We start from the raw sequence: 27,382 nt of genomic DNA on the forward strand, positions 1-27,382 counted from the left end.
GATTGGCAACAAAAAGGGCTTCCCAACGTATAATTACTGAATTGTGCGCAACCTTAGTTTAACAACGCATTTCTATTGCGACCGGTAGTCCGATTTGCCTGGTCGGTCAGCTTGTTCGCAACACTTATCTCTCTGACCGTAATCACACAAATGCGTAATGTATTTGCAACGCTTTTTTTTCTACCGAGCTCCACGCGCACGGCTCTCGGTTACCGGTGTCCGTTTCCCGTGGGACAAATGAAAAAGACCGCCCATGGTGGTGTGCCCATGTACGAACAGCGGTTACTGCGTTCCTTCCATTTTCGTTTGAATGCTGTCGGTGAGTCGCTAGGATACGATCGTTCCCCGCCGACTGGTCATTATCAAAGGATGCTTTTGTGCTTTCGAGATGTACACTAACACCATCGAATGGCATGTGGTTAAAGTGTGCGTGTGTGTGTGTCCGTATAGGACACCCACGGGAAAATGTGGGAAAGTGTAACGAATGATGCGCGTTGCTAGCCGTTTGTGATGGGCAATGGCCACACAAACGAATCGCTCGGGGCAAGGTGCTGCGCTGTAAATTTGTCCGCAGCGTACCCCGGCGTGGCCATAATTCTTTCACCACTTTTACCAATGAACCACTGTTTCTCTGCTGCTCCGCAGGCTGGCGAGACGTCGAGGGCCGAGACAATCGATTCGCCGGCAAGCAGCGCAATCTGGACGAGCTGTTCAACGCCGTCCGGCTGGCACGGCCCGACGATGCATCCGAGATCGCGCTCGACGGCGGACAGCAGCAGAAACGTGCGACGAAAAAGAAAACCACCATCAAGCAACTGTTTTCGGCGGCGTCCAAATTTCAGAAGAATCTCAAACGGTAAGTTCCCCGACAGGCTTTTCGCACGTTATTTAGTGCCATCGTTTCCCACATTTACGCCGCTCAACACTCGCGTTTCACCAGGGGCATCTATCTGGCCTGCGTCCTGTACCACGAGGATAAGCTGCTGCTCACGAACGAAGACTTTGTGCCGGTAATTGAGATTGATGAAACCTTCACCAGCAATCTACACACGGACTTCTACTGGCTGATGAAGGTGAGTGAATGCGTAGCAACCCATGGCCATGGAAGGCACGGGCGAGCTAAATCAGTAAAAATTACGAACCGTCCAAACGGTACTTTGGAGCATCAGCCAGCCCGGTCCCCGAGCGGCTGACATTTCCAGCGAGCCTCCGACTACAGCCTAGAGTGGTGCAATTTTATTTATTCATTTCATGTTGAGAGCGCTGTTGGGCGCAGTTCCTAAACACACTGGAAGTGAGTTTTACGTCCGGTTACCGTTTTTCTTCCAACGATTTTTTTTCTAATTTCCCTTGCCACGTTTATGTGTTTTTCTGGCCCAATTCACCTATATGGGCTTGATTGCATATTACTGTTAGGGAAAAATTGTTACTGACAAGGGAAGTGCACTTAGTTGTAACACGCAATGTGGATAAAAATTTGTGGTAATGATGATCAATCTGAAGGAATAACTTTCTTAAGTGATTATTACATATCAAGGATGGGATGCGCAAAGTGGTCGCAGAGTGCTGTATTAAACTGTTGAAGGAAATCTTGAGGTCCTCCTCATCCTTAGAATCGTCTTGAAGAACAGCTTTTGACTTTATCTCATGCTAGGTTGCCTGCACATGGGATGACGTGAAGCTGCTGCGGATGGACATGGAACGGAATGCGTCGTCGGCGATACACTTCCGCACGAAGTTGTTGTCTGCCGCATGCCAGATGCAATCCTCCCTATCGATTACCGATCTCGGCCAGCTGTTCTATCGCCCGTTACGGGACGTGCACGGTACGGTGGTGCTGTCCTGTGTAAACTGTATAAAAGTAGGTGCTTTTTCAGATAAAAATTGTACTTCGTATTTCCAAAATTGAATCAATTCTTTGCTTCCATCTACACCAGAGTCCCAAAGCGGTGTCGGTGCTCAACTCTCGCTGGATACAGCTGAACAAAATCCACAAAAAGCTCGCCCTCTCGACGGAGGACAGCAGCATTAACGAAATTCTAATGAACTCCATCCAGGAACAGATCAACTATCACCAGGTCTCAAACATCCGGCTTTCGCGCGGGCTGTACGTAGGTTATCTCAAGATGCAAAGCTCGGTGGACGTTATCCAGGTGGTGGTACCGGTGAAGGCACCGAACGTGCTGCCGCACTGTAAAATTCGCGACAATCCTCACGTGTCGGCGTAAGTACAGCACGCGATGGCGTCTCTTGCACTCCCTTTCAACCGTATTAATGTTGTGCGTGCTTTTTGAATTCTAGCGAGGAATGGGAACTGATTAAGCAGCACAAACCCTCGAGCATTTTGGAATTTCGACCCAAACATCAAGGTCCCACCGAGGTGCAGCTGCACTTCCTGGAACTGCTCACGAAAGCCGTCCACAACCTGTTCCAGTACATGGACATCCCGGTGGATGTGGCGGTCGCCCACCGGCTGTACGACGTGGAGGTGATCGAGCTGAACGCGGACGTAAGCTTCCTGATCATTTGTCCGCCGGCGGAAAGTAGCTGCGCCGTGCCGGGACAGAAGGAAAGCTTGCTGCAGCGCGGCGATCTGTTCTCGATGCCGATCCAAGCGTTCGAGATGATACATCTGAAAACGTACCAGAGCAGCATCATACAGAAGTACTCGCGGCTGTCCTGCATTCTCGAGCTGGACACGATGCTTGCCAACCATCTGCACCGGGAAGCGTTTAGCAGCTCGGAGCTGCAGAAAGCGAAAGATCGGTTGGCGAAGCTGCAAGAGCTGTCGGGCGGGTTAAACACCATCTGGAAAGGTGTGCGATGGTTGATGGACGTGATCGGCTATGCGCGCGATCGTGCCAACATGCCGGAGCTGAACATGAAACAGATACTGGACTACAAGACGACCTACTTCGGTAAACTGCCGAAAAATGGCGGCGGTGATAAGAAAAAGGGTGGCAGCGAATCGCAACTGCTTCATCCGCCCGGCACGGCACCGCCGGGCGCGAACAGCTTCCACAAGAGCAGCCCGGGCCGTGGATCGTGGCCCGGCCCGGCGGTAGAGAATACGCTCGGTCACAACGGTCTGCTGGACGCGGAACACTCCAAGTCCGAGCAACTGCTGAAGTACAACAGTGCCCGGTTTCTGAACGTGAGTCAGGCCGGCTCGCGGAAGAACAGTGCCGACTCGAACTCGGTCGCTACGCACAGCAGCTACTACTCGGTGACGGGCGTAGAGCCGGAGAAGGAGTTTGTGGTGGTGCCACGGTTGCCTCCGTCACGGTCGGAAGATACGCTCAACAGCTCGCATCATCACGGAGGCGATGGAAAGCTGCCCGGCGGCACGATCGGCATGGGTGCGGGGAACAAAAAGCGACCACCCACCATCTACTCCAGCTACTCCGCCACATCCAGCCCGTTGCTTAACGTCCGCTCGCCGTTTCTAGTGCCGATGGTACCAACTGCCAGTCCGGTAAGTCTCGCACCGAAGGTAACGGTTCCCGTCGAGGATATTGAAAACTCCAGCAAGCAGCAGGTGGTTGGCACGGGTGTCGGGCAGCAAGCAGTCGCTCCCCTTGCCGCCGTAACCGTGGGTGGTGCCGTTCCGTTTAAACTGTTGGCCAAAAAGTCACGTGATCAAGCGTTGAAAGCGATCAATTTTATTGAACGAGAGCAGCAGCAAGAGATGGAAATCTTCGAGGAGACTAAACCCATCCTAACGACGACGTACCTTAAGCCAACGCTGGCCGCCCTGCAGCACGAAGCGAAATCCTACCAGCAGCCGGAAGTGGCGGAACCGCGTGAAGGAGTAACGGTCCCGGGGCAGGAAGCGCCACACCCTCCCCACACACCAAGTTCCGTTGCGATTACGGTGGAGCAGACGCTGCCGGTCGGGCCGGGCGAACCGGACGAGCCAAGCGCGCCGGAACCGACCACCGAAACGGCCACCGGTGGAACCGTAGCAAACGCCACCAGCATCCTGCAGGTGTACGCCGCCTACGAGACGGGCTTACCGAGCGGAACTTCCCTGAAGCTTCGCGTTACGCCCAAAACGAGTGCGCGCGAGGTGATCGATCTGGTCGTGAAGCAGCTCAACATGGCGGTGGTGTTGAAGGGTCGCGAAGGCCCCATCTACACACCGGAACGGCTGGACAGCTTCTGTCTGGTGGCGGTGATCGGCGCACGGGAACGCTGCTTGCGTGACGATTTCCGCCCGCTGCAGCTACAGAATCCGTGGCGCAAGGGTCGGCTTTACGTGCGCCAGAAGCATGAGCTGCTGGCCGCGATCGAACATTCCAACCGGGATACGGCGGACATTTAAATTCGTGCGACGATGTGATAGTACGGCGGCATGTTTCGAACCGTGTAGTTGTTGTTTCAAATTTTGTTATGCCCTTTCCGAGGTACTTTAGTGACACCACACCACTAAGTAACACACACGCACACACGTGTGGTCGACTTGTTTGTAAATTATTTGCACAGTTCTGTACATTTTGTAAAACTGATCTACTAATAGGCGTGGACAGTGATCGTAAGCTTAAGTGCAAACGGTAAGAAGAGACGATCGTATTGGGTGTTTTTACTAACCTGACGAACAAACGAAGAGAGCTGAGGAAATAAATGGTAGGCCAGACGGTAGAGTAGCTTGTAGAAAGTAAGAAGAGCAAAAGGACAGATGTTTTGTAGGTTATGCGAAGCAAACGCAATTGACAAAAGTAGAGCTCATTTGCATCGACACGAGCTACACAAACTAGGGACAAGCAAACCAAATACCAAAAAACCTTTAATGACCGATTGGCGGATCTCTGGAGATGGGCTGTAAAGGATCGCCCATCTAAAAACAGAATGGGGAAGAATTTAGCAGATCGATGTAATTTGAACCACAAACCTACTTAGGGTACATCAGCAGTTTGATTCAAACCACAAACGCAAATCAATTACTCTCAACGGCAGATGATAGATGTTTTTATTTTAACCCTTTTTATACGGAGAGTGATCAGCTTATTACTAGTGGTAGCGATGGACGAAGGTAATTAGACTAGAGAGATAGAAAGAGAGAGAGGGAGAGAGAGTATATATATATTAGTAAAAAGAAAGTCCGCGTAAGTATACATTCTGTAAACTCTAATTGCCAGTGAATTGTGGGAGAATCCTAACAAGAAGCAGCCAACATCCTACGTTCATTCGAATCCGTTAGCGTGCAATTGTAACAGGGGGAAAGGATTGCTTTTGGTTCTCGTTTGCACACACACACACACACACACACACAGGGGAGTTTATCGATCTCACATTCTAAATCAATGTTTGCAATAGACCCATTTCAAATGTAGGGATTTTAGCACCTCACAGGACAAACAGAGAGAGAGAGAGAGAGAGAGAGAGAAAGAGAGCTGTAGGGCGTGATAGAAAGGAACCAAGCATCTTGAACATTCTAATACCCCCCCTTACCAATAGTATCGAGCTTAGTGTATTTGACCACCAACAGGACAGGAAAATACTACTACCACACACACACACATACACATTTTTGGATATCTGGATAATTCTGGCACAATCTTTTAGACAAGCGTCTTGGTAGAGACCCGGACTGAGAAGGCCCCATGGCGCACCGTCAACCCGATAACACTTAGATAGCTCAATTGAAACAACGATCAATAGAAACCACAAATTATGGATCACACACACACAAAGCAGAAACTACATCGACAAGTTTTATCCTAGAGTTGATCAAGCATCGTTTACGGAAACAATAGTAGAGATCCATTTTTTAGTGATATTTAGAGGAAAAAAATTTGAATCAAAGTACGCATGACCCAGATGGACGGATCGCGAACGAGACGTAGGGCGCCAATTCTCCACCGGATCCTGTTTTTTAACGATACACCAAATAACCGTGCGGAGGTTAGACGCTTAAGTACGAAAAATTTGATATTAATGTTGGTTGTTCGGCCCGAGCTAAAAATCGAACATTTGAATCGATGCTGCGATTTTCCATATGGTGGTGTGATAGCTGGAGGGCATTAAAAATCCGGTACAACCGTGTAACCACAATTAGACGTTCGATCTAATGCGAGTAGCAGCTGGGTAGCGGTTTAGAATAGAAAATAGCAGCAGAAGCAGCAATCCCTTTGATGAACAAAAAGATGCCCAACACGGAGAAAACCCCCCACCATTAACTAATCATATGTGGTGTTATTTAGTGTGAGACCAGAACGAAACCAGCAACAAATAGGAACCATTAGCTACAGACTAGCGATAACTGATGACCTTTTGGGGGGGGGGGGTTGAAGGTGAAACAAAAATTCGAATGGTGTAAAGCGAGCGTTTTATCCCCGTCCGGTAACCGCCGGAACACGTGGCTGTGGCGAAGCGTGTGTTGGACGGGACGCGGACACAGCTAAACATCGGTTTATTAGTGTGTATGTATGTGTGAAAGTGCAGAAAACGAGAGGAGGACGTGCGAGAAAATTGAAAAGAAGAAAAAACCTGTGCAAAACCCCCCACTTGGACACCATCGCAGAAGGAGAGCTAAGAGAAAAATGCACCAGATTCTATCCATGTTGATCATACCCGGTGCGGCGTTGAGATAGTTTGAATCTACTGAAGCACACATGATGACACGCGGGGAGCATTGGCGAGATTTCATCTTGAGAGGAGGGATTTTTTGAGCTCAAAATTGGATTGAGGATTATAGTTCGACAATGACAAAACACGTGCTTGACGGAATCACTATTGAGAAGCATCAGCTGAAGGACGACTCTTTGCGGTACAAAACTGTCAAGAACCTCTTAAACTCGTTCGAGAAGAAGATGCTCAGCCTTCTTCACTACAACCTCGAGAGGTCTCGGCCTACCATTTCTGGCTTTCTGTGACCTAATTTTACCCGTAGTAAAGTATTCAACGATGCGGCAAATCGTGGAGAAGATGGCGGAGCAGCAGCTCCACTCCTACCATCTCTTCATTGATTTTAAAGCCGCATGTGGCAGCATAGCCTGGGTAAACCTGTACTGTTTGGAATGCTGGCCAAGCTTACCAAGAATGACAATGGCCAACATCACATGCCAGGTGAAGGTGGATGGAAAACTCTCAGGGCCCTTTGCTACCACCAAGGGCTTGCGCCGGGGAGATGGGCTTGCCTGTCTCCTTTTCAACCTAGCGCTAGAGAGAGCCACCCGCGACTCGGAGGTGGAAACTTCCATCTTCTATAAGTCAATCCAGATCCTGGCATACGCTGATGGCATAGACATAATCGGTTTGAGGCTCTCCTTTGTAGCAGAAGCTTATCAAAGGATCGAGCGTGCGGAACAGAACCTCGGGTTGGAGATTAACGAGACGAAAACCAAAATAATGATGGCACCACCAGCGGCCCTGCTAACAAACACTGATTTACGCAGGGGTAATGTACAAATAGGTGACCGCACCTTCGAAGTCGTCCAAAACTTCACCTATCTGGGGTCAAAAGTCAGTCCACCGACTACAACATTGATGTCGAGTTACGCGCAACGGTGCTGGCTGGCAACCGGTCATACTAAAGCCTGAGGAAACTTCTCCACTCCACATGGACTCAGGAGACATGGAGAGCAGGCGTGGTAGGCCCAAATTGAGATGGAGTGATGGCGTTGATGCGTCCGCCAGAACGGCCGGGATAACGGATTGGCAGACGACGGCGCTAAACCGTGGGCGGTGTCGAGAATTGTTGCAGCAGGCCAAGTCCGCAGAGCGGTTGTAGCGCCTGATAAGTAAGTAAGTAAGTAAAGTGTTCAACCCTACGTACGGGGAGGCGGTTCTGGATGCGATTTGAGTCTCGGTCCTGCCGTGTGAAGATCGGTCTGCAAGAGGATTGGTCGTTGAAGGTAGGTGTCAGATATTCTGACGAGCTCCATTGCTGAAACGGGTCTCTGCCGGCCTTGTTTGGCCATCAGTTACAACAACCTAAAAGACCTGATAATGTTTTGAAAAAGTAAATTTATTAGTCTTCGTCACAATAAGAATATTACTATTAAATGAAGTCAGGTTGTGGTTTAAAAGTAGCCTCCCCAGCACACGATTCGATCGCATCTCGCCCGGTCTAGGATCAGCTTTGGCCAGGCTATAGTTCACTGCCGAATGGCCGGCCTACGATCGACTTAAAGGTGCGATGCTCATTATCCGTGTATCTTCACGAAACTAACGCCCTGCATCGGGTGTATCACTCGCATGTGCAGCTGGTAGTCCTGGCGCTGGGAAAACAGTTTGTGGCAAATGGTACATTTGATGCCAAAGTTTTCATTCCTAATACCGTGCGCCTCGTACTCGTGCTTCTGATACTGTAGCTTCGTCCGGTACGACATGTTGCACAGCTTGCACTGAGTCCGCTGACCGTCGCTCGCGCCTGCCGACTGTTTCGAGGAGCTGTTCTGAACGGTACCATCTGTTTGCCGCTTTTGGCAGGTGTGCCTGTAATAGTTGGACAGCTCGACAAAGAGATTCGAACACTGGTTGCAACGGTACAGCTGTTTCGAGGCAACACCGCCGACACTCTGGCTGTGCTGTTGGCCGGTAAGCTGAGCCGGTCTTCTCTTGCCACTAGCCTCCACATTCAGCGTTCGGGTGGGCGTGCACATCACGGCTGAGGGAAGCTTTGTTGGCACGGATTTCTTCGGTAACACAGGTAAGGATGGTGCTGCTGCCGATCGTTTTCTAACGGCTGAGTATGTAGCACCTTTCGAATGAGAGGCGTTTAACAGGTGGGTGGTTTGAAGATTGGCAGGTGGTTTCGGCGTTTCCTCCGTCTTCAGCTCGATCAAGGTTCCACCCTCCATGACGATGTGCTGCAGCTGACCATCCACATGATACACATCGATTTGTGCCTCTTGTCGTTCGTTCTGCTCCGCGATGGGAACGTCTTCCACGGTGATCTGTTCACCGCTGCCGCCGCCAAACACATTCGATACAATAAGCTGTTCCTCGTACCCGTTGTTGTCTACATCGATGAACAGAATTGGCGAAGGATCGTACATGTCCATCATGGATTCGATTGTGTTGACGGGAATCTCCGACTCGATATCGTTCACCATCTTCCTGCGCTGGCCTTGCAAGAGCAACCGCAGCGCATAGCTGTACTCCTGTGCGTTTTTGTACAGTTTGTCGAAATCATACAGCAACCCGATGCACATCTCGCACACAGCGCTCGGAAAGTCCTGGTCTGGCCGAAGCTCCAGCTGCAGATAGGTTTTGGCAAGCCTGAGAATCTCACCATGCGTTTCCTGCGCCTTCGGACTAGAACCAATCACGTTCAGCAGATTGATTTCCGACAAGCAGAAGCGACAGAATTTGGATGCGTCTGAATTGGGACTACAATTGGGGAAAAAACTGTATCACTTTTCCACTCGTGGTTTTTTTGGATTTTCTTTACTTACAGCGTAACAGAATTCATGTCCACATTAGTTTTATTTTACTTTTTCAGCGAGCGAATGCAGAATGCCGCTCAAACTTCTTCTTCTTCTTTTTGTCGAGGTATTACCACGGTACCACATAGGAATCCAAACTTAGGCTTTCCTTAGTTACTCCGTGGTTGAGGCTTATTACCACTACCCCTAGTGATTTATGGACCGGCTGCTGAGGCCATATGTCCTGATGTTCTATGGTTGTTACAATTGTTCTGTTCTGTTTTTCCGTCTCTCGGTTGTGGGAAGGTTCGTGTTTTGCTTTATGACGTTCTTGTGTGCGTGACTGTTCTTTGCATTTATATCACAGGATTGAGCGGTTGTGATTTCGATTTATGTTTCATGTAGCTATGTAATTCAGAACTTTATCCTATTGTCTTTTATGAATTTGATTATTTTAATCAATCCTAATGAGTCTTTTCTTTTCCATGTTTTTTTGAACGCTACTTCGTTGATGTGGGTTGTTTTTCTTCGTTCTAAGGCATATCTTTCGCAATGGAAGACCCTATGCTTGGCCGTGTCCGGCACATTACATGTACCGCATAGGCCGTTGTCCACTACCCTCATTTTGTGTAACCAGTAGTTACTGTGATCGTGTCCCGATATTAATCTGTTGATCATTTTTATGCCATGAGCTGGTAGTTTTAGTCGGTGATGCCACATTCTTTTCTCCATTCGAGTTTGATACTCCGCAAAAGTTTTGCCTTTGTGCTGGCTTATTTCTTTATACCACGTGTTAGCTTCCTCCTTTGCCTTGTTTTCGAAAATTGTTAGCGCGTCTTTGAGCGGTATTTTATTGTTTATGGTGTTGTTGCTTGTAATCCCTTCCTTAGCAAGCCTGTCCGCTACCTCGTTTCCCTCAATACCAACGTGGCTGGGGATCCACTGTATTCTGAGGTTCACTTTTATGCCATTGTTCAAGATTTCCGACACTATATCGTCCGTGTAAAATTCCTCCAAGGCTCCTTTGATAATGAGGCATGCCGCGCGACTATCAGTGAAAATAATTGGGCCATCTAATCGTTCCTTGATCACAAAGTCTAGAGCAAGTTTTATAGCGTACAGTTCTGTTGAGCATATGGACATAGGATTTTTCAGTCTATAGGATTGGTTTAGTAGTACTTGGCTGCCACTGATGATGTATATTCCTATACCGCAGTTTTCGTCTATCTTACTCCCATCTGTGTAGACTTGTATGGATGTGGGGGTGGTAATTGTGGTGTTAATCAAGTCAAGACTTAGCTGACGTGCTGTTGTGGGGTTATAGCGTTGTTTGCAGTTTTCTAAACCGGGTATTGAGGTGGATATCTTTATGGTACTACTACTTTGGATAGTATTATTGAATTGGTATGTGACTATGGATTGTAGAGTTTCATTGAAGTTTAGGTAGTTTTTTTCTATTTCTGATAGTCTGACGGTTCGACGATGATTTAGCTTGGAAAATAGGGCTTTGTTAGGTGCGGAATATGCTATTGTTTTTGCTATTTGTTTGCATACGAGATATTTGGCTCGAATGTGGAAAGGTCTTTCTGCTGCTATGGCATGGAGCGTGTTGAGCGGCGTTGATCTAGTGCATCCGGTTATTCTTCTTAAGGATTGATTTAATGTGATGTTAACCCTGCGAAGTTTGTTCTTGTTTGCATTGAGGCTAAATCCTATCCCATATTCTATAGTACCTCGTACTATGGCTCGATGTACTTGCATGGCCTTTTCTGGGTTGACGTGGTTAGAATTGTTGCAAATAGTTTTAATCGGGTTTAGTCTGTTTGTTGTTTTGGCGATTTGATTGTCAAGATGCTTGTTGAATTTTAATTTGTCGTCAATCGTTAAGCCCAGGAATTTGTGTTCTTTCGTTTGCTCTATCACTTCGCCATCTACATTTACTCTGATACTGAACTTGCTGTTAGGGAAGGTCATTACTTTTGATTTGGCACTGTTGATTTCTAGATTGAGCTGGCTGAGGCGCTCTTTTAGCCATGTGATGCTTCTTTGCAACGCTGTTTCAACTGCTTTTGGTGTTATTCCGGTTTCAATAATTGCAAAGTCATCCGCATACTGCAATAATCTGATCTTACTGTTGTTTAGTTCATGGCAGCTGCTCGTGTAGATGTTAAAGAGAGTTGGTGAAAGCACATCACCTTGTGGAAGACCGTTACTAACAATCCGTTTGATTGTTTCTTTTCCCACTGTTACTTCTAGGCTTCTGTTATTCAGAAAACTTGCAACCCATGCAATATCCTCTTCAGATATCATGTCAAGTCTGAGAATTTCAAGAAGTTCCTGGGTGAGTACGCTGTTGTAAGCGTTTTTAACATCTATAAAGACTACTCCCGTGTATTTTCTTTTTGCATTGTTGTGAAGAATTTTATGAACCAGGAGGTTTACAACAGTCATCGTGGATCTATGTCTTCGGAAGCCAAATGTGGTTTCCGGAAGGATATTAAATTGCTCCAGGTGCTGTGTTATATTTTGCAGGACTGCTGAATTGACTATTTTAACCAATGTACACAGAAGTGCTATAGGCCTATAATTTTCTACACAGTTTGTGTCTTTTCCAATTTTGCCAATTGCTACTATCTTGATTTTTTTCAGTTTTTTCGGTACCCTTCCATTTTGGTACATGTTATTCAGTTCTTTGATCAGTACCAGAACCACTTCATCATTCAGCAATTTCAGGGCTTTGTATGATATACCATCAGTACCAGGTGTTGTGTTTTTTTTATTGGCTAATATTTTTTTCCATTTCTCCAAATTCAAGATTTCGATGTCTGAAATGAATTGTGGAGCGTACTGCCATCTTGGCCTTTTCGGGCTGCTGAAGTTTAACTTTAGGAATTTTTTCGCATTTTCCGTACTTTCGGCTATTATATTAATGCCGTTATTGTTGATTGGTTTTCCATGACATTTGTTCACAAGGTCCCACAGTTCTTTGCTAGTGCTGTCCGAGTTGACCTTATCTAACCATTTTTCAAAGTTTTTCTTCTTCTCCACTTTTTTTAGGAACTTGAATTTAGCTAGGTCCTTTTTGGATTGAATCAAGTTTTCTATACTACGGTTGCGATTAAAATTTCTTCGAGCTTCGTTCTTTTTTTCCCAAGCCCTTTGGAGCTCTTTACTCCACCAGCTTTTTGGTGTGTATTCAATGGATTTGGTGTTTTGTTTCATGATTTTCTGGAGGGTATTTTTAAGGCTATCTATGGTGGTATTTTCGGTACTACTTATATCACAGATTTGTTGTTCTACTCTTACCATATTTATCACAGATCTTGTTTGTACTTTGGTAGGCTTTTTTAAGGCTATGTGAATTATTCTGTGTCCGCTGTTGCCAATGTGTTGGTTTGTGACCTTACGTTCGACATCTAGAACCATATTAGGTGTAACGATGGTTAGGTCAATGGCAGTATTTTTTTTATTTACATCAGGGTTTATAAAGGTATGTTCCTTACTATGCACCAGTACCAAATCGCTGCTATTAACTTCTTCCAGCGTGATTCTTCCCCTCATGTCACAGAAGTGGTTGCCCCACGCTGTGTGATGGGCGTTGAAATCACCCGTTATTATGGCTTTTGTGTTGTTGACCGTACGAAGTAGCAGCTTGAAATATTTGGCGAATATGTGTTTAGGTGTGGTGGGTTTCACATAGGTGCTGATTACCATTATATTCAGCCCTTTTAGTTTGATACCAGTAGATTGCATGTGTTCGTTCTTAGGGTGTACCTGTACGCTTTCTACTCGATATTTTTTATGTACAAAGATGCTACAACCACCATAGCCATCTTCTCTGTTTTGGTAAAAATGATTGTAATTATTTATTCTTGTTTTGCTTGCAGTGTGATCCACTAGCCAAGTTTCTTGCAGGCAGATCACATCAATGTTTTCGTTGCTTAAGATGTGCTTCAGCTCGTCTATGTTGTTTAGTAGTCCTTGTATGTTTGTTTGTGTTACTTTGATGTTGGTTTGTGCAGCCATTTTAATAGTAGAGTGTATCTTATACTATTTCTCTGAATCGTTTGGCTGCATACTCCTTTCTTTGTTCTTTTGTCATTGCTTTGAATGGTATATTTTCTTCATTATTTTGTGTGTTATTAATGTTATTCATAACTCCTGAGTTGGTCGAGGGGGCTATGTTTGTGGATGAGATGTTATCTTCGTCATCTGATGTGTTGATGATGATCGTTTTCGTCATGGGTGGTGTATTAATTGTTTCCTTTTCTGTGTTGTTTTTTTCTGTACTTTCTGTGCTATTTTTAGTTTTTGTATTATTATTTTCTGTTATTTTATTATTATTTTCATTATTGTTTGCTGTAATTTCTTTGTTTTCTTCGTTGTTGTGATCATTAGGTGCGGTTTGGGTGTTTTTCTTATTGGCTGTGTATGTGGCGTAGTCTACGGTGGTATACTTCCTAGGGATGACAGGAGCAATGTTCCTGCGGATGACTCTTGCTTCGCGCATTGTTACTCTCTTTTCTACCTGTATTTTCTTGATTTCACACTCATCCTTATATATGGGGCATTCTTTGTCAAGCGTGCCATGAGCATCTCCACACTCTGCGCACTTTGCTAGGTTTTCACACTTTTCGTGGAATGGTTGGCTACATTTCGCACATTTTTTCTCTCTATAGCAGACTTTTTTTGTGTGCCCAATGCGCATACAATTCATACAACGAGTGGGTTTGGGAATGTATAATTCCACTCTTTCAGTAAAGTATCCGATATCGATCTTCCTGGGCAACACTGTGCTGTTGAAGGTGAGTATTGCCGACCTTGTATTTACTATTTTACCAACAGCATTTTTCCTCTTCATAATTTCCACCTTGGTAACTTTCTGGTCCTTTAAACCATCCAGGAGTTCTTCCTCGGTTAGAAACAAACATGCATCACACCTAACAATGCCCTTTGTGAGGTTAAGCGATTCGTGCTCGTATACTTTTACGTTCAACGTGCCGCCCGGGTGATTGAGGTTAAGTTTTGACAGCTTTCTGGCGTCGCTTCTGTTCTTCATCTTCATGAGGATTTTGCCATCCCTCAGCAGCGTCGTTTGTACCGGTTTGCCATTAATGGCAGTCTCGACTGACTTTCGGAATAGAAACGGGTTAAATGTTGCTAACGTTTTCCCCTCTGTGATACTCTCTACCACCATAAATATTTCTTCGTTGTCACACATTTCTTCCAATGCTACTTTCTCCCCTCTCATCTTCCTTTTCCTCTTCCCCATCACTCTATGATCCTCCCCGAGGATCTCATAATATGACCCGGGGGAGCCTCCCCCAGGGTCCACCACCCCCATCCTTAATTACTTATCCTATCCGTATGTCCTTAGCTCGTTTGTCCAAAATCAAGGCGGTTGCTTTTAAATCAATAGCTTTTTGCTTTTTTGTGAATTTAAGGAACTGTCACTTCAGAACGTGCGGGCCACTTGTTCACTTGTCAGAGGTTCACAGTCGAATGGCCGCTCAAACTGTGTATGGCTTGTTGTTATTTATTTGTGTTTACAAGCTGTTTGTCAAAAAGGTACAGTGCTGACAATTTATCGACGTCAGCATCATACAAGGTACGTATTTTGCTCATCGCATTATGATTTTTATGTTTTGCATGAAGTTTAACAAAAAATAATAAGTAATGAGCAGCGACCAGAAGATTTCGCAAAGATAGTCGTTTCATAAATAAAATGTTTTTTTGTTGTGGCGTTGTTGCGAAAAGTATGACATACACTGTGCGTGTTTACGTTTTCCAAAGTGACGTTTGCTCAGTGTCATTGTGTTGGGCTGGTTCAGCTTTCAGGATTCCTGTTTTCAATTAGCTCCAGACAGTGACTCAAACCTGTCGCTTGTTGAAAGCAGACGAGATTTTAATGGTTTTGTGCTGTGATTACATTAACCAGGCGGTACCGGAGTGCCGTTCATCACGAGTCAATGGTTGAATCTTGGAATCTGTGCCGACCTCGTAACAACGACTGATCTAGACCTGATCTAGCTACGAGGTATGTTTTCGTGCAGAGCACAACCAACGTACCAAGAAAGAAACGTTTTTGTGACTCGTCGGAAGCTCCGTTTTCCTTTATTTTGTAGCTTCTTGGACCCTCCCATGTACTCGGGACCACATCGTTCTATCGAAAGCAAAACATCCCGCCGTTCGTACTAACACATTCCTGGTGTACATGCGTTAATCTCTACCATCATCATCATCATCCATGCATCGCTCTTATCAGTAGCGGAGTGTCGTTATCGGAGATTGCACTGTACCCTTCGTACAGCGATAATTAAGCGTTACGTACGCAATTCGGAAACTTTGCACAGTAGTCATCCTCAGCTTTGCTTCGCACAGGTATGGAACCTCACCTGCGGCTCGTTACCGGTACGATCGATCGAGTGTTCACCGGTCGGCAGCCGTGGCAGATCGTCGCCATCACCACGACGACGGTACTCGGCACGGTGTGGCTCTGTCAGTTGCTGTTCCAGGACGAAAGTCTTTATCAACGTGCGAAAAAGAAGGTGTTCAAGCTGGCTCGTCTCATACCGGCCGTACGGAGGAAGGTCGATGCCGAGATCCAGAAAATAAACGACGGGTTCATCAAGGACATTAGCCAGGCGGGTAATTACTACACCGAGCTGCCGAACGATGGCATGAGCCAGGAGGAAATACTCAACCAGGTGGACCAATACCTCGAGCTGGGTCACTACCGCTGGAAGGAGGGATTCATTTCCGGTGCCGTGTATTACTACAACCCCGAGCTGATAAGGCTCATAACGGAGGTGTACGGTAAAGCGTCCTACACCAATCCGCTCCATCCGGACGTGTTTCCGGGCGTGTGCAAAATGGAGGCTGAAGTGGTCCGCATGACGGCTACCCTGTTTCACGGTGGACCAAGCGCGTGCGGTACCATGACGACCGGCGGAACCGAATCGATCATGATGGCCTGCAAAGCTTACCGGGACTATGCGAACGATCAGCGCGGCATAACCAAACCCAACATGGTGCTGCCCGTAACGGCTCACACGGGTTTCGATAAGGCGGCCAAATACTTGGGCATCTACACGAAGGTCGTGCCCGTGCATGCCGACACGACCGAGGTAAACATTGCCGCGATGGAGCGTGCCATCAACCGTAACACGGTCATGTTGGTCGGATCGGCCCCGAACTTCCCGTACGGTACGATGGACGATATCGAGGCGATTGCGGCGCTCGGACGCAAGTACAACATCCCGGTACACGTGGACGCCTGTCTGGGCGGGTTTTTGATCGTGTTCATGAAGCGTGCCGGGTATCCGGTGCGTCCGTTCGATTTTAGCATTCCCGGCGTGACGAGCATCTCGGCCGATACGCACAAGTACGGCTTCACGCCGAAAGGTTCGTCCGTGGTGCTGTACTCGGAGAAAGTGTACCGCCACTATCAGTACACGGTGACGACCGAGTGGCCGGGCGGTGTGTACGGATCGCCGACGGTGAATGGGTCCCGTGCGGGCGGCATTATCGCAGCCACTTGGGCCACCATGATGAACTTTGGACTGGATGGTTACGTAGAGGCAACGAAGCGTATCATCGATACCACTCGTTACATCGAGCAAGAGTAGGTGGTTGCTAAGCAACAATTTCGCTTCATCGCGTTCAAGTAGCTCGCGCTGCTAATCATATTGCTCTACTCTGCTCTCTACAGATTGCGTGCCATCAAAAGCATCTTCATTTTCGGTACCCCAGCTACGAGCGTGATCGGTATCGGGTCGCGCGATTTCGATATCTTCCTGCTGGGCGGAGAGCTAAGCAATTTGGGCTGGAACTTGAACTCGCTCCAGTTTCCCTCGGGGTAATTATTTTCATCCCTTTGAGTCGTCGCGGTGTCTGATCACTATTAATCCGGCATTCCGCTCGTTTTAGCATCCACATCTGCGTAACGTACATGCACACGGAGGATGGCGTGGCGGATAAGTTCATCCTGGACGTGCGCACCAAGGTGGCGCTAATCATGCAGAATCCCACCAAGCCGGTCGAGGGCAAGATGGCCATCTACGGTGTCGCCCAGTCGGTACCGGATCGGGAGCTGATCGGAGATTTCACCAAGTGCTTTATCGATTCCATGTACTACACGCCGGTCGATCGGATGACCGGTGGCAAGTGAACCGCACGCGGCGCCAACGTTACGTCAAACGTACAGTGGCATTTCAAACACATCAGCGAGAGAGGCACCGGAGAGAATTAGGGCCCCAGAAACTGACTCAAAGTCGTTTGTAACGCAAAGTATAAACAAACGTTGTTCGAAGCCTATTGAAATCGTGTTGAGGTCGTGTTGCAGATGTTTATTCGTTCGGTTTTGTTAAGGTAAGTCGCGTAGTGATTCATAGTTCGAATGGGGCATTTGCATACGTGCGCTGTAGATCGTACCATAGGTTCATACGGGTCGGATTGGGAGTTTGCTGGGCCAGCATTAGATCGTGTCCAATCGATAGATATCCTGTCCCTGTTGCTCCCATCGAAGGCCATTGCACGTTTTGTAGCAACGGGTCTTGAGTTGGAGTAGGGTTGCTGTGGAAAAAAGGAGCTTTTTATGATCTTAAAGATTTAAATTGGTCTGCCTGGTGCTTACCCGGTTCTGGCAAAGTTTGTCCACATCCGGACGAGACGGCTGCTTACCGTGTTGGCATGACTGTCGGGTGAAACCGGTACCAGCATGGCGGACGGTATGTGGAACAAGTACGGAAGCTCGTCCGTATGGATCGCTCCCGGATGCTGCACGCCAAACAGTTTCTTGTACAAATTCAAGTCACCATCGTACGAGAACTGATAGTAGTACATGGGAACGGTAGACGATTGTGCGTGGAACCGAACCGTTTGATCGATCGCGAACAGGAACAAATGATCGGACTGGTACACCGTCCACTCGTAATCCAAGCTGGCATCCAACGGTCGACTCTGCCAGTAATGATTCCGAAACGCACCGCTTATCTGGCCGGATGCGGCGGTTCCCTCTCCGACGTTCCAAAACATGGGCACCAACAGATGAGGGTTCGCGTTGAACTGTCCTTTAACCGTCGGATCGATCGCATTTTCAAAGGCGGTGAAAAACGCACCCTCCAGATCGTTGTACCCGACGATGAGCGGAACTCGATGGGCTCCGTTTCGGATAAGCTCTATCGGGCGCTGCCGTATGAGGATCTCCTCCGGTGCGTCACTAGGCTCCACCACCGGTCCAAAGTCACTGGGGCGAAGAAATCTCGGTACTGGAACGGTGAGTCCAGCCTGCTGAAACGGAACAAACTGTTCCGCCGGTACCGTTCGCAGTTGTTCGACGTAGGTGGTGCTGTCCGTGCCAAACCCGAGCGCGGACGCAATCCGATCGGCGTAAAATCGTGGTCTCGGCTGGAAGGCGTACGGTACGAGTGCCGTGCTGCTCTGTGCAATCGCTTTATGGAACAACCCTTGGCTCGCGTCGACAAGCGTCAGCAGATGTACCAATGCAGCGCCGGCCGAATTTCCAAAGATTGTTACATTGTCCGGATCACCACCGAACGCCCGGATGTTGGCTCGTACCCAGCGCAGCGCCTGCAAACAATCCTTCAGTCCCCAGTTACCAGCGGCATAGCGATCTCCGGTACTAAGAAACCCGAGCACACCCAGCCGATAGTTGAGCGTTACGAGTAGCACATTTTCCTGGACCAACTTTTCCGGCCCAAACTCGTCGCTGTTGCCCGAGTTGGCGTTGTAACCGCCACCGTGTATCCAAACCATTACCGGACGCGTCCCGATGAGCTGCTGGGTGTAAATGTTTAGATACAGACAGTCCTCGCTACCACGCAGCTGTCCAGGGATAATGGACAGTTGGAGACACTCGGCACCATGGCTGCTGGCATCGCGCACACCTGGCCAGCTTGCGCGCGGGACAGGATTGCGAAAGCGTAATGATCCTACCGGAGGCTCCGCATACGGCACTCCCTTGAATGCGTAGTAGCTGCAGAACAATCCGCACGACTCCGTTGTACCTTGAAGCTGCCCGGCCGGGCTGTCGATGATGGGTCTGGACGGGTCATTCTGCGCACTAACCGTACCAAGCGATGCTAGCGTCAAGATGCTGACGAACGTAACGAAAGCAGCCTGTCGGGCGGACATTTTGCGAAAGTATACTTAACTGAACTCCGGTAGTCGCATTCGAAAGGGAGGTCCAAACCATTCCGAAGATAAGATTAACGATTCGGATAATCATGACGCTCTTAGGATTTGTGTATCAAGATAAGATGATGGATTGTGTTTTTGTGCGAAGGTTAGAAACAGTCAAAGAATCCTGGAGAAGCGATCCTGCTCTCATTACCAATAGGAAGAATTATTGTTCTTAACAATAACCTAGGGACCTCCACTATATCTGGCATAGCTGACATAACTTACCATGCCTATCTGGATAGTCAGTCCTACATTTGAGAGGGACTGTTAGTTCGATAACGAACCGTTGTTGAACCGACCACGCGAAGGAATGGTCGATTCGGAGATCTCCGCGCAGATTCCTGGCCTTGTCAGAGTTGCTTGAATCAGGCGGCTAACCTTTTTTCCTGGAAAACCAGGAGAAGTTTTTAGCGGCGGACTCGCACTACACTAACTCGGCGTGGACAACGGGAATGCCGTAGCTCGATCAGACGATTAGCCTTTTTTCCTGAATAACCAGGAGAAGTTTCTAACCGTGGTTCTTGCTTGGCTTGATTTCGCCTAATTCTTCCGACGGAGTGGGGAGGTCAAAGTGCGTAACCAATTTCCGGAGGGAAGGCAAAGGTGAAACTTTCCCGATTCTGTATGGATACCCAAACAATTAAACACAAGCTTCTTCGTTGAGGTTTGGATTACAAGTCGCTTTTATTCTTAAAAAATCCTGTCTTATATACTAAAATTCTGTGGGAAAAAGAACATGAAACAGCATTACATCGATCTCCTTTATCCTAACTCGGTATGCCGATGCGTTTGATCCCTGCCTGACGTCGGCTAGTGTAGGAGGTCTGTAACGTTACAATGTCTGGCGATTGTTACCCTATCGTTTTATGACCATGGGTAATGCATCGCGCATCTGTGGTTCAAGTGCGTATGTTTATTTTCCTATTGCCTTTTGCCTGCGCGTCGTTTACTCTATTCGTCAAGTTGGTCTTTCCTTCACTGCCCTACGACCGTGCCTTGATCTTCGCGCAGGTCCTTTTTTCGTGAAACTAATCGCGCAACGATAACGTATGCGTTGGGTTCTAGCGTTAACCTTTTTCGGCCTATGTTCTTCACTTTCGTATTTTATTACATGGCCTGAGTTTATGATTACCATATGTCGAGATTTGTCCCTTTTTCGAGATATTTCCAATAACGCATCATACTCTTGTTTTCTCATGCTAGGAGGTCGCTCTGTTAGTTTAGGTTTTTCCTAAAATAATATTTGCCGGTGATAATTTATCCTAAACAAAGATGTTTATAAATTTTCCATCTAATCCTTGCATGCCGTTAAATCTAGCTCAATTCGTCGCGTTGGTAACAGGGACACCCCCGATGGATTATCGTAAGACGCCATATTGCCTCGTCATTTAATGCCACCCATTATCGTAACCCTCCATCTACCAGATTCTTATCAAATCCCTCAACAAAATGTGCGTAACATGCCAAGACCCCCCCCCTCAAAAGCAGTAAGATACGGTCGAATCGCATGTTTTTCGCTTAGTAAATACAACAACTACTCTAACCGCTTCTTTGGTCGACACCGATAATCCTGCCATTAGAGGACACACCGCTTATTGCCGTTGACGTCAAAGTGAACAAAAACAAGATAAACTCAGACCCCACCTAAAGTAATTGGGAGTGGGACGTGGAAGGAAAAGAGTACTTCGAAAGACGATCAATGGCTGGCCTGGTTCACTTTCTCCAAGCAGTAAAAACAAACCCAACTCCAGTAATGTGTAAATTGAAAAATCAAGTCTTTTAATCGTCGCATTCAATATGCTGCCCCTGCCTTATCGCTTAGCTCAGTATCAGATTAGTTTGAGTGGAAGAAAGTGTTCCCTTCAGTTGCGTGGGAAGCGGAACGGATCGTTGGCGTAGCGGGCCTCCAGATCGCGCCACACTGCCGTACGCTGGCCGTTCGGGTTGACGCTCGTCACCAGATCGTGCCCAATGTCCATGTACGGCACGGACGACGCCGTGACCGGCAACCACTGGCGGCTCTGCAGCAGCGTGTCCACTGCATTCGGCGTCGGGTTGCCGAACCGGGCAAAGTTGGTGAACAGACGCACGAAGCGATTGCTGACCGTGCGCGCGTGGTTCGTTGGCAGGATGGGCGAGATGCTCAGATCCGTCACCGACCACAGGTACGGGATGTCGTCGGCGTGCATTGCGCCGGGCCAGCTGGAGAGCAGCAGCACCCGCTTGACCAGATTCAGATCACCGTCGAAGCTGAACTGATAGTAGTAGGTGGGGGCACTGGAGCGCTGCGCGTGCAGCCGAATAGTTTTGTCGATCGCGTAGATGAACTGCTGGTCGGTGTGGAACGTCAACCACTCGACCATGATGCTGTCGCTGAGCGGACGATCCTGCCAGTACGCGTTGCGGATGCCCTGGCTGACGGCCGCCGCAGCTGCCGTACCGTGCGGGATGTTCCAGAAGTGCGGCACGAAGTAGTCCGGATTGCGCGTGAACGCGTCCCAAACCGTGCTGTCGATCGTGTGCTCGTACACCATGAACAGACTCTCCATGCTCATGTACCCGGCGATGAAGGGCACGTGGTTGAACGTACCCGCGTTCATGATGTCAATCGGCAGCTGCGTCAGGAAGGTTTCCTCGGGCGAGTTGACCGGTTCCGCGTTCGGCACAAAGTCGAACGGCTTGAAACCGCGCGGGATCTCAATGTCCAGCCAGCCTTCCTGCACTTCGATCAGCCGCTCGATCGGTGTGTTGCGCAGGCTCTGCACCAGCTGCGCACTGTCGTGCGTGTATCCGAGACGGTCGGCCAGCCGGTAAGCGAGCTCCCGCGGCCGATACTGGAAGCCCCATGGAACGAGCGCCGTACCGGACTGGGCGATCGCCTTGTGAAACAGTCCACTAGCCTTGTCGGAGAGGACGAGATAGTGCACGGCCACACCGCCGGCACTCTCGCCGAAGATGGTCACATTGTTCGGATCACCGCCGAAGGCGGCAATGTTCTGACGGACCCACTGCAGCGCCATCACGCAATCCTTCATGCCCCAGTTGCCGGCCGCGTGCACGTCGTCCGTGCTGAAGAAGCCGAGAATGCCCAACCGATAGTTGATGGTGACGACCACCACATCCTCCGGCATCAGGTTGTCCGGGCCGTAGATCCACGAGTTGCCCGAACCGCCGGTAAACGATCCACCGTGAATCCAAACCATTACCGGCCGCTGTCCGATCAGGTTCTGGGTGTAGACGTTCAGGTACAGACAGTCCTCACTGCCGGACACACCGCCCAGGAATCCACCCGACGGGCAGGTGCTGCGATGCTCGCTTCCATCCTTCACGCCGATCCACGGAGCGGCCGGACGCGGATTGCGGAACCGAAGCTCACCTACCGGCGGCTGTGCGTACGGAATGCCGTTGAAGGCGAAGTAGCTACAGAACAGCCCACAGCTGGACGTGATACCCTGGATCTGTCCTCCGCTCGTGTTGATGATTGGCCGGGACTGTTTGAATGAACACGAAAGATGGAAGCAGCGTTAATGAGGGAGCTTTAAATGCGAAGAATCGATACATACCGCATCTTGCGCGTGCACCGCAAGGGCCACCAGCGCTAAGATTGCCACAAACTTAAACATCCTTCAGACACACAACAAGCCACACCGTGTTCAAGTGTATTAGCTGTGGCTGCCGCAGGTGTTGATCGGCTTATATACGACGGGGCAGGACTCACCGCACACAACACGGTGGGGCTCATTCGTCGCTTATCCTACCGGCCCGATAAGCTGCCTTATCAAGCGGTTCTACGGAGGGGCGCATAAACATGGCGATAAGAAGAGGGCGCGTACCGAGATTGGCTAGTAACCGACCTTCCGTCCGCGTATCCTTTTATCGCGGTTGTGCGTATGTTCCCGTTTAGTGATCGGGGTTTTCCTTTCGCCAATCCAAAAAATGGCACCTCTACGTGCGACCAACACCACAACCGAACTATTGGTATCGGAGAGTGGCGTCGCAGCGTCACAGATATCCCTGGGTGGTCTTCCTCCGTCATCCTGCGCTAATCGGGTTGATCGGGTTTTGGAGACTCGATTTTAAAGTCGGCTTAGCGGAATGAGGTGAACTTATCTCATCGTGGCTTACCGCGCACCGTATCAGTGAAGTTGTTTTTGGGTTTCGACGATTGTTGTTTATTTAGCAGGCTAATCGCAGTAATTCACTTACCTTTACTGCTCCCGATTTGATGGGATTGCCTTCCAATCGGTTATGCAGCTGTCCTTTGACGGATCATCCTGCTGGATCGTTCGGTAGCCTTTTTGTTACATGTTGCAGAATAACGAATTATGCAGAATCTAAAGCACAGGTGTCTCGCGACCTCGCGACCTGTCTCTCGAGGGATCGCGACCTTCAAGGAACCTCTTCATCTAAGAGACATAGTCCATCAAGAGACCTTATCGTCAGCTAAGGGATCATGTTTTCTAAAAGCAGAATGATGATCGCAAAAGATTCTCAGGGTTTACGAAGTATGTCCCGTGCCTTCTGAAATTTGGATACGCCACCACTGCTTAGGCTATTTTTCAACATCTATGTTGTTTTCGGTTCTTACTTTTTAACCATGATAGATTCCTGAGGAAACTTCTCCACTCTAAATACCTGTCGCGACGGACGAAGCTGGGACTGTACAGAACATTTATAGTCCCAGTACTCACATACGCCTCTGAGACATGGACTCTGTCCAAAACTGGCGAAGCCCTCTTAGCCGCGTTCGAGAGGAAGATGCTCAGAAGGATTTTTGGCCCCGTATGTGTGGAAGGACAATGGAGGAGCCGCTACAATGACGAGCTGTACGAGCTGTACGATGATCTCACTATCGTACAGCGCATTAGACTCGCCAGGCTCCGGTGGGCTGGTCACGTCATAAGAATGACACCGGACGACCCAGCCCGTAAAGTCCTTTTAGACCGTCCACACGGACAGAAGAGACGTGGAAGGCCCAAATTGAGATGGAGTGATGGCGTTGATGCGTCCGCCAGAACGGCCGGGATAACGGATTGGCAGACGACGGCGCTGAACCGTGAGCGGTATCGAGGATTGTTGCAGTAGGCCAAGACCGCAAAGCGGTTGTAGCGCCTGATAAGTAAGTAAGTAAGATTCCTGAGAGTTTTTCACCTACTTTTGCCCGGTAAGCTTGGTCGGGCTCCTAATGGGATTTTCCATAGTACGGTTTAACTATCACTATCAAAATTAATATAAAAATGCAAGAAATAATGGAGCAAGGTTTATGGCAGCTTCTCCAAGCTTGCTGATCATGGTCTGTTTCAACTTTCCTTGTAACGCTCTATGCTAATGTGACAGCCGTTATTTTGAATGTTTTTGCAAGCTGCATGCAAGCTCTTGCGCTTCTAACACCCACCACTAGATGGCGCTTTCCTAACCATCTCCAGCTAATCGAATTTTTAAATCTGATGTGGATGATGCACCGTATTAGGGCGACAATAATCAATCCGTTGTAACTTTTTGATGTGATTTTTAATTACTTTACACCGCCAGCAAGTCAATACCACCCACATTCTCGTTTCGTCTTTCCATCGATGGTACAGTACATAGTAGACAACAGTCCTTCTTCAAGTATGTTTTTCTTCTCTTTTATTTCTCTGTATTCACGCGCTTTTTTCATTAAATTAGTAGTAAAACAGTTCAACTACGGATATAGAAAGAAAAAAACATTTCCCTATCGACTCCGCTGAGTAGAGTTTCCTCCATTGCTTTTGTGCTTTTTTCTGCAGCCGCGTTCTGAGGTGATGATGAGCGTGCGTCGTCGAGCCTTTCGATTCCGACAGCCCAACGACGCCGCCGACGACGAAACAAACATAATTATGAGCAAACGTAATATAATTTCAACCGAACGAGCACACGCAGGGAAGCGCTAAATGCGTTCGCGAATGTCCTAACTCAGAGTGTTTTTTTCCTATGTGTGTTGCTTGTAGGATTGTATGGAGGCAAGCCAAGCTCTACACATCCTGCTGGAAGCTCCAAACATTTGCCTGCTGCCTTCGTGGGGATGTTGCCATCTCCGCCTCTTCCCTCGTGCCTTTCAAGTGCACGATCTCATTCGGTTGCAGTCTCACCAGTGTACGTGCGGGTTTATTCTAAGTTACTGAGCGCAGGAGTCAGTCGGGAGGAGAGATGATTGTGACACTGCGTTGTAAATCACTAAAGGAAATGATACGATGCTTTGCGAGACGCCACTGTGGTGGTATGGTAGGAAGAGGAACCGGGAAAGGATGAGTTTTGAGGGATGGGGGTGATAAAGTGCACACGATCCAGCTCCGGCAATGGAATGGAATGGCGTGTGCTGACGAGTCTTTCACTGTCACACGACGGCATGGTACGGATTACTGCACGCCTGCTTTCGCCTTTCGCTGCCGTGGACTCTGCTTCGGCGACGACTTGGGAGCACTCTTGGGCGAGTTTTCTGTTTGCGAGAAACGAAAAGAGATGCATCAAGTCAATTAGCATGTCCGGACTTTAGCTTTTCCGGCCTTCTCTGTTAGCTCTACTTACGCATCTGCTTCAACGTTTGCTGCGGGATCCATTCGTAGTCGACGTCCTTCGTGCTGGCCGTTCCAGTTTCAACCACCTTGCGGGCAGCCGTCGGACGTTTCCGCTTGCCGTACGATCCCAGGAACTGTTGGCCGAGCACCAGCAGCAAAATGACGATGGCAGCCAGGAACACGTACAGGAAGAACGTTTCACCGTCCAGTCCCTCGTCGACCTCGGTGATCTGCACGGTTTCGTTGAACACAGCCTCACTGAACTGAGTGCCGCGGCCATCACGATAGTTCAGCGCGATGTTCAGTCCAAACGGACGTCCGGCGAACGATTCGGTTGGCAGGAACGAGTACGAAACGGTCGCTTCGTGGCCCGGTTTCACCTCACGGTTGTACGGCACGGCCGAGAAGTTCTGGATGAAGTAGCTGAAATCCATCGCGTACCGGAACGATGCTTCGACCGACTCGACGACGAAATCCTCAAACTCGCCCTTGTTCGTGAAGCCAACCAAAAACTCTACCGGATAGCCAGCGGGCAGTTCGAGCTGCGAACCGGTCGCATGGAGGGGGCGCGTAAAGAGCAAGTACGTGTCCGCATCCGGAGACTTTGTCGTTTCCGGCTCATCCTCGGGTTCCGTTTCATCCGCCACGACGGCCGCATCTTCCGTTTCCACATCGACCAACTCTTCGTCCAGCTCGTCTTCCGCGGCAAAGGCGAACGGACTCGAACCTGAGGGGAATTCGACAAACGGGTCAGTGCTACCACTTTCCACACTGGACAACGGGACGTTTGGTGTGTGTGCCACGTTGTGTACACCTCCGGCCTTGTTCCGTCGCACACGCGTTTCTCTCTCTCTCGGTCACCAACTTACCGGTATTCAGCGTCAGCAAGACAGCGGGCAAAGCCAGCAGCAATAGCACGAAAAACTTCTGCATCGTTACGATTCTGTCGGGGGCACGCTTATTTGTCCGCAAGCTCTACACACTCAACAGTATTTACAACTAGACGCGGCAGCAGAATAAGCGCAGGAACCGATGTGCGCTGGACGATGTTACGTTTTGATGAAGTTATTTTGAAGTTATGTTGACGCGTGGAATTGCATCGGTATTAATTCGGCCACGTCCTAACGAAACCATTCGAGCAGCTGTTGTGACTGTTCCGATTCGAGCAGCTTCATCGATAGCAGGTCAAGGTAAGTAGATAAACTTTCCGTTTTCGTGCATGGAAATGCTGTAAATAAGAAGAAATCGTAAAATTTACTAACTTCCGTTGCA

The 27,382-nt window shown here is 48.6% G+C and overlaps 6 protein-coding genes across 10 annotated transcripts in view; 2 read left to right on the forward strand and 4 right to left on the reverse strand.

The window, feature by feature from the left end:
- LOC118505033 overlaps positions 1-6,572 on the forward strand; it is a 94,347-nt gene extending 87,775 nt beyond the window's left edge. For all 4 annotated transcript variants that reach the window (XM_036040264.1, XM_036040265.1, XM_036040263.1 and 1 more), the window contains 5 exons: positions 646-856; positions 941-1,073; positions 1,655-1,861; positions 1,938-2,224; positions 2,302-6,572. In XM_036040264.1, the coding sequence (XP_035896157.1) occupies positions 646-856; positions 941-1,073; positions 1,655-1,861; positions 1,938-2,224; positions 2,302-4,324 (2,861 nt within the window). In that variant the 3' untranslated portion in view covers positions 4,325-6,572. The remainder of the gene's footprint in view (positions 1-645; positions 857-940; positions 1,074-1,654; positions 1,862-1,937; positions 2,225-2,301) is intronic.
- A 1,376-nt stretch (positions 6,573-7,948) lies between these two features.
- Positions 7,949-14,969, reverse strand: LOC118505076. The gene is made up of 3 exons (XM_036040363.1): positions 14,887-14,969; positions 9,402-9,474; positions 7,949-9,336 (listed from the first exon to the last, which is right to left on the reverse strand). The coding sequence occupies exons 2-3, from the start codon at positions 9,416-9,418 to the stop codon at positions 8,148-8,150; spliced, it is 1,206 nt and encodes a 401-aa protein (XP_035896256.1). The 5' UTR covers positions 9,419-9,474; positions 14,887-14,969; the 3' UTR covers positions 7,949-8,147.
- A 205-nt stretch (positions 14,970-15,174) lies between these two features.
- Positions 15,175-17,687, forward strand: LOC118505063 (sphingosine-1-phosphate lyase-like). 2 transcript variants are annotated; one of them, XM_036040341.1, is made up of 4 exons: positions 15,175-15,408; positions 15,497-16,995; positions 17,083-17,229; positions 17,301-17,687. In XM_036040341.1, the coding sequence occupies exons 2-4, from the start codon at positions 15,755-15,757 to the stop codon at positions 17,539-17,541; spliced, it is 1,629 nt and encodes a 542-aa protein (XP_035896234.1). In that variant the 5' UTR covers positions 15,175-15,408; positions 15,497-15,754; the 3' UTR covers positions 17,542-17,687. The 2 variants fall into 2 exon arrangements, with proteins under 2 accessions (XP_035896234.1, XP_035896235.1); XM_036040342.1 differs by having other exon boundaries at positions 15,189-15,408; positions 15,753-16,995.
- LOC118505057 (carboxylesterase 4A-like) lies at positions 17,677-19,803 on the reverse strand. The gene is made up of 2 exons (XM_036040334.1): positions 18,007-19,803; positions 17,677-17,945 (listed from the first exon to the last, which is right to left on the reverse strand). Exons 1-2 carry the CDS (start codon positions 19,524-19,526, stop codon positions 17,759-17,761), a joined length of 1,707 nt encoding a protein of 568 aa, XP_035896227.1. The 5' UTR covers positions 19,527-19,803; the 3' UTR covers positions 17,677-17,758.
- Positions 19,804-21,330: 1,527 nt separating this feature from the next.
- LOC118505058 (liver carboxylesterase-like) lies at positions 21,331-23,286 on the reverse strand. The gene is made up of 2 exons (XM_036040335.1): positions 23,138-23,286; positions 21,331-23,065 (listed from the first exon to the last, which is right to left on the reverse strand). Exons 1-2 carry the CDS (start codon positions 23,195-23,197, stop codon positions 21,437-21,439), a joined length of 1,689 nt encoding a protein of 562 aa, XP_035896228.1. The 5' UTR covers positions 23,198-23,286; the 3' UTR covers positions 21,331-21,436.
- A 1,893-nt stretch (positions 23,287-25,179) lies between these two features.
- Positions 25,180-27,254, reverse strand: LOC118505109 (translocon-associated protein subunit alpha-like). Its single transcript, XM_036040411.1, has 3 exons — positions 26,980-27,254; positions 26,121-26,837; positions 25,180-26,031 (listed from the first exon to the last, which is right to left on the reverse strand). Exons 1-3 carry the CDS (start codon positions 27,041-27,043, stop codon positions 25,952-25,954), a joined length of 861 nt encoding a protein of 286 aa, XP_035896304.1. The 5' UTR covers positions 27,044-27,254; the 3' UTR covers positions 25,180-25,951.
- Positions 27,255-27,382: the final 128 nt, after the last annotated feature.

The sequence above is a fragment of the Anopheles stephensi genome, chromosome 2, assembly GCF_013141755.1.
Source record: "Anopheles stephensi strain Indian chromosome 2, UCI_ANSTEP_V1.0, whole genome shotgun sequence".
Classification (NCBI taxonomy): domain Eukaryota; kingdom Metazoa; phylum Arthropoda; class Insecta; order Diptera; family Culicidae; genus Anopheles; species Anopheles stephensi.